Source organism: Neophocaena asiaeorientalis, unplaced genomic scaffold, assembly GCF_003031525.2.
Source record: "Neophocaena asiaeorientalis asiaeorientalis breed wild unplaced genomic scaffold, Neophocaena_asiaeorientalis_V1.1 scaffold203, whole genome shotgun sequence".
NCBI lineage: Eukaryota > Metazoa > Chordata > Mammalia > Artiodactyla > Phocoenidae > Neophocaena > Neophocaena asiaeorientalis.
Window position 1 is genome coordinate 526923 of NW_020172776.1, and position 3141 is coordinate 530063.

Consider the following 3141-nt stretch of genomic DNA (forward strand, 5'->3'; position numbering starts at 1 on the left):
GGGACTTGCAGTCCTCTGGATGTTCAATGATGGTCTCTTTGCTCCAGGCCTTTGCACAAGTGCACAAGGCATCAGTTTCTGGAAGATGTCCATTCTTGCCTCCCCTAGTACATTTTCAAGGAACTTCTCCCACTCTTCCCCCAACTTTACTCCTATTGACCTTGAGGATCCAGCTCAGACTTTTTACACACATGCCCCCCTCCCACTAGAGTGTGCTATGCATACCACCTTTGTGGCACTTATTGCAGAATATTGTTGAAGCTAAATTGTACACTCCTTGCTGCCAGAGAACACGACTTCAACAGACAACAAATATGTATTGAGTGTCTGTTAAGCACTGTGCTAGGCTCCAGGAGATGAACAAAACAAGCGTGGGCTCATGGAAGTTATGGTATTTGTTCTTTACTTTGTACCCAGAGTGCTTACTATATCAAATATTTGTCTCTCATTCAAACAAATATTTGTCTCTCTGATTTGTGTTTGTTTTCAGAGTCTCATCCCAGCATTACACACTGCCATCATCTCTCACTGTAAGACTTGCTAGGCTCTACAGACTGGGTGGGAAAGATATACCTGAAGCCAAATTCTGCCTGCCTGAGACATGCAATGAATAGCAAATTTTAGCTAATGAGCCAACACACAGGAGCTAGCAAGGCATACCCACCAGCCCACTGCACCACTGCAGCCCTTAATTCCATCTACGAATCATGCCAGCAAGCCTAGAACAGAAGCAATTATAATCTAAGCCGAACATCATTAATCACATAATTTTGAGCTGTTCAAGATTAATTCCAGTAAAATCACATCAGAAACTGGGGCATGAAAAAGAATAACTAAAGGAAATTAGGCATAAACAAAACCCCTATATGCACTGAAATCTCTTAGAATCCCAACCAGCTCTCTTATACAAGGCAGAACCCTGGTAACACATTGTTTCTATCAATAAAAAGTTAATGCATTGAAAGTCAATGAACTTTATACCAGAAAATTCAACTTCATTGTATGATCATTTAAAAATCAAAATTAGAAGTTAATTTTTTGAGTTAAGGACGATTCATTCCTGTACTGAAGATCCTGCATTATTCTGTATATAGTCAAGCTTTCAACCTGCGGAATGTTTGCTCTTAAAATCATGTGTTGATTTTATCAATCAATTACTTAGGGTTCTGGGGCACTTTATTGTCACTACTGCAATAAATTGTGTAGTGAATTATGCAGACCATAATTTCTACATGAACTATTTCCTGTAGAATTTGTCCCCCATGAACCAAAGGGTGGTAAGCTTGGGCAGAATCAAAATCCATGTTCTAAAACTAGTGTCCAAAATGAACAGAAGAAATAGATGTTTCTACCCCTTACATTCTTTCCTGTTCATCTTTATTCTGATGATGAAGTACACTGAACAGGCGTGAAGAATATATATAGTCATACTAATCTAGAGACAAAGGGAATTGATCTCTTAGGACCCTTCCAAATCTAAGACTTGATAATTATCATTCTAAATATGAAATGTTATTTCCATGATTTATTTTCAATACAAAGCTTCCGCATATTCTTAATCTACATTGCTTGGAAAACTTATTACAGCTGCTTGATGGTATTTAATTTGCTGTCCTTTTTTATCTTCCCTCCTGAGTTACTGATTTCTAAGTGTTTTCCATCTTTTATCTGCTACTGCTCACATAGCTGTTTTGTACATAATAATAAGCTTTCACTAAATGGATTTTAATTTCATGATATTTCTAAGCTCTCTAAATTGCTTTAAATTATATTGCTTCTATCATCTCAACACATTTAATTGTGTCTGTACAATTAATAAGCATCAAGGCTTCTTCTAGATCTCTAATTAAGATAATGGGAGGAAAGTCCCCTGGCATACCCCAGGGCACCTGTACCCACACAAAGACTAGGCTAGTTATCATTATCCTATTTATAGTTCTTCAGCCCTGAGCTCAGAAAAATTAAAATTTAGTTTACTTGAATTCATTATTTTCTCATTATATTTTATGAGCTTGGCAAAAATGTGGAGGATTAAGGATGAAGGGTAATGATACAAATTAAACAAACATTAACCAATTCCAAGAAGAGTTTGGAAGCTAAATTTTCTTTCCTCTGTCTCAGTAAAGCACACAAAATAAGTGAGGCCCAGGTGAAATGAACTCTAAAAAGCATATGTAGATCCCAAAAATTCACTGCTGAGGCTTTACTTGTAAGAGGTAAATTTCAATGGTAAATACACAGCTGAATTATACTCTGAAATTTGATCATGGAAAACATGGCAAAACTTTAAAATTACTACATGTTCATATTACTTCAAAAGCAGATAATATTTCTGAGAAAATGCGTAAATTATTACTATATTCCGTCTTTGACATGTAAATCATCTTGATAATGTGAGCGGTTATGATGTATATTTTTGCCACAAAGTAATATTTGGGCTTGGAACGCCTCAACTGCAGTCTTTGTGTTCATTTCTTTCTTTTTCCAGAGTCTCTACTGACACCACGCTTGGCCCCTGGCAGACCCTTCACAGGCTGCATCCGTCACTTTGTGATTGACGGGCGCCCAGTGAGCTTCAGTAAAGCAGCCCTGGTCAGCGGTGCCGTGAGCATCAACTCCTGTCCAGCAGCCTGACACAGCAGAGCTACTCAAGTACGAAGTTCTTTAGAGCACTGAAAGAAACACAAAGCCAGGAGGAGTGGCAGTTCTTCCTCTTGGCAGAAGCTTTCATCTAGTTGAGCAGGACTTAAATGAATCATCAGGGACTGGATGTTTATTATTTCTTATTTGGATTCTTACACCTTGGATCCAAAATGCCTGCCATGGATAACAATCAAAGGAGCGTTCAACTTACCTGTATTGTATTACTTCCTGCTGGCGAAATTACTGTTCCTGTGTCTAATAAAATAGAAGGGATTCTAAATAAACACTGGCACACATTTTTAAATCGTGGCTAGATTCTCAGATTCATCTTTCATTTAGGTAAGATAACATTCAACCTATACCAAAATATCTTTGGTATATCTTTTATATACCATAAAATCTAAAATTAGATTATAGATTTGCTTTTAGCACTTTTGTTTGGTCTATCAGTATAGCAAGAATATTTTAGTTTTGCTTTTTTTTTTTTTTTTTTTTTTT

The 3141-nt window shown here is 36.9% G+C and overlaps 1 protein-coding gene across 3 annotated transcripts in view; it reads left to right on the forward strand.

The window, feature by feature from the left end:
* Positions 1 to 2952, forward strand: part of LAMA4 (laminin subunit alpha 4) — a 150732-nt gene extending 147780 nt beyond the window's left edge. For all 3 annotated transcript variants that reach the window (XM_024740949.1, XM_024740950.1, XM_024740951.1), the window contains one exon: positions 2489 to 2952. In XM_024740949.1, coding sequence (XP_024596717.1) covers positions 2489 to 2634 — 146 coding nt within the window. In that variant the 3' untranslated portion in view covers positions 2635 to 2952. The remainder of the gene's footprint in view (positions 1 to 2488) is intronic.
* The last annotated feature ends 189 nt before the right edge of the window (positions 2953 to 3141 follow it).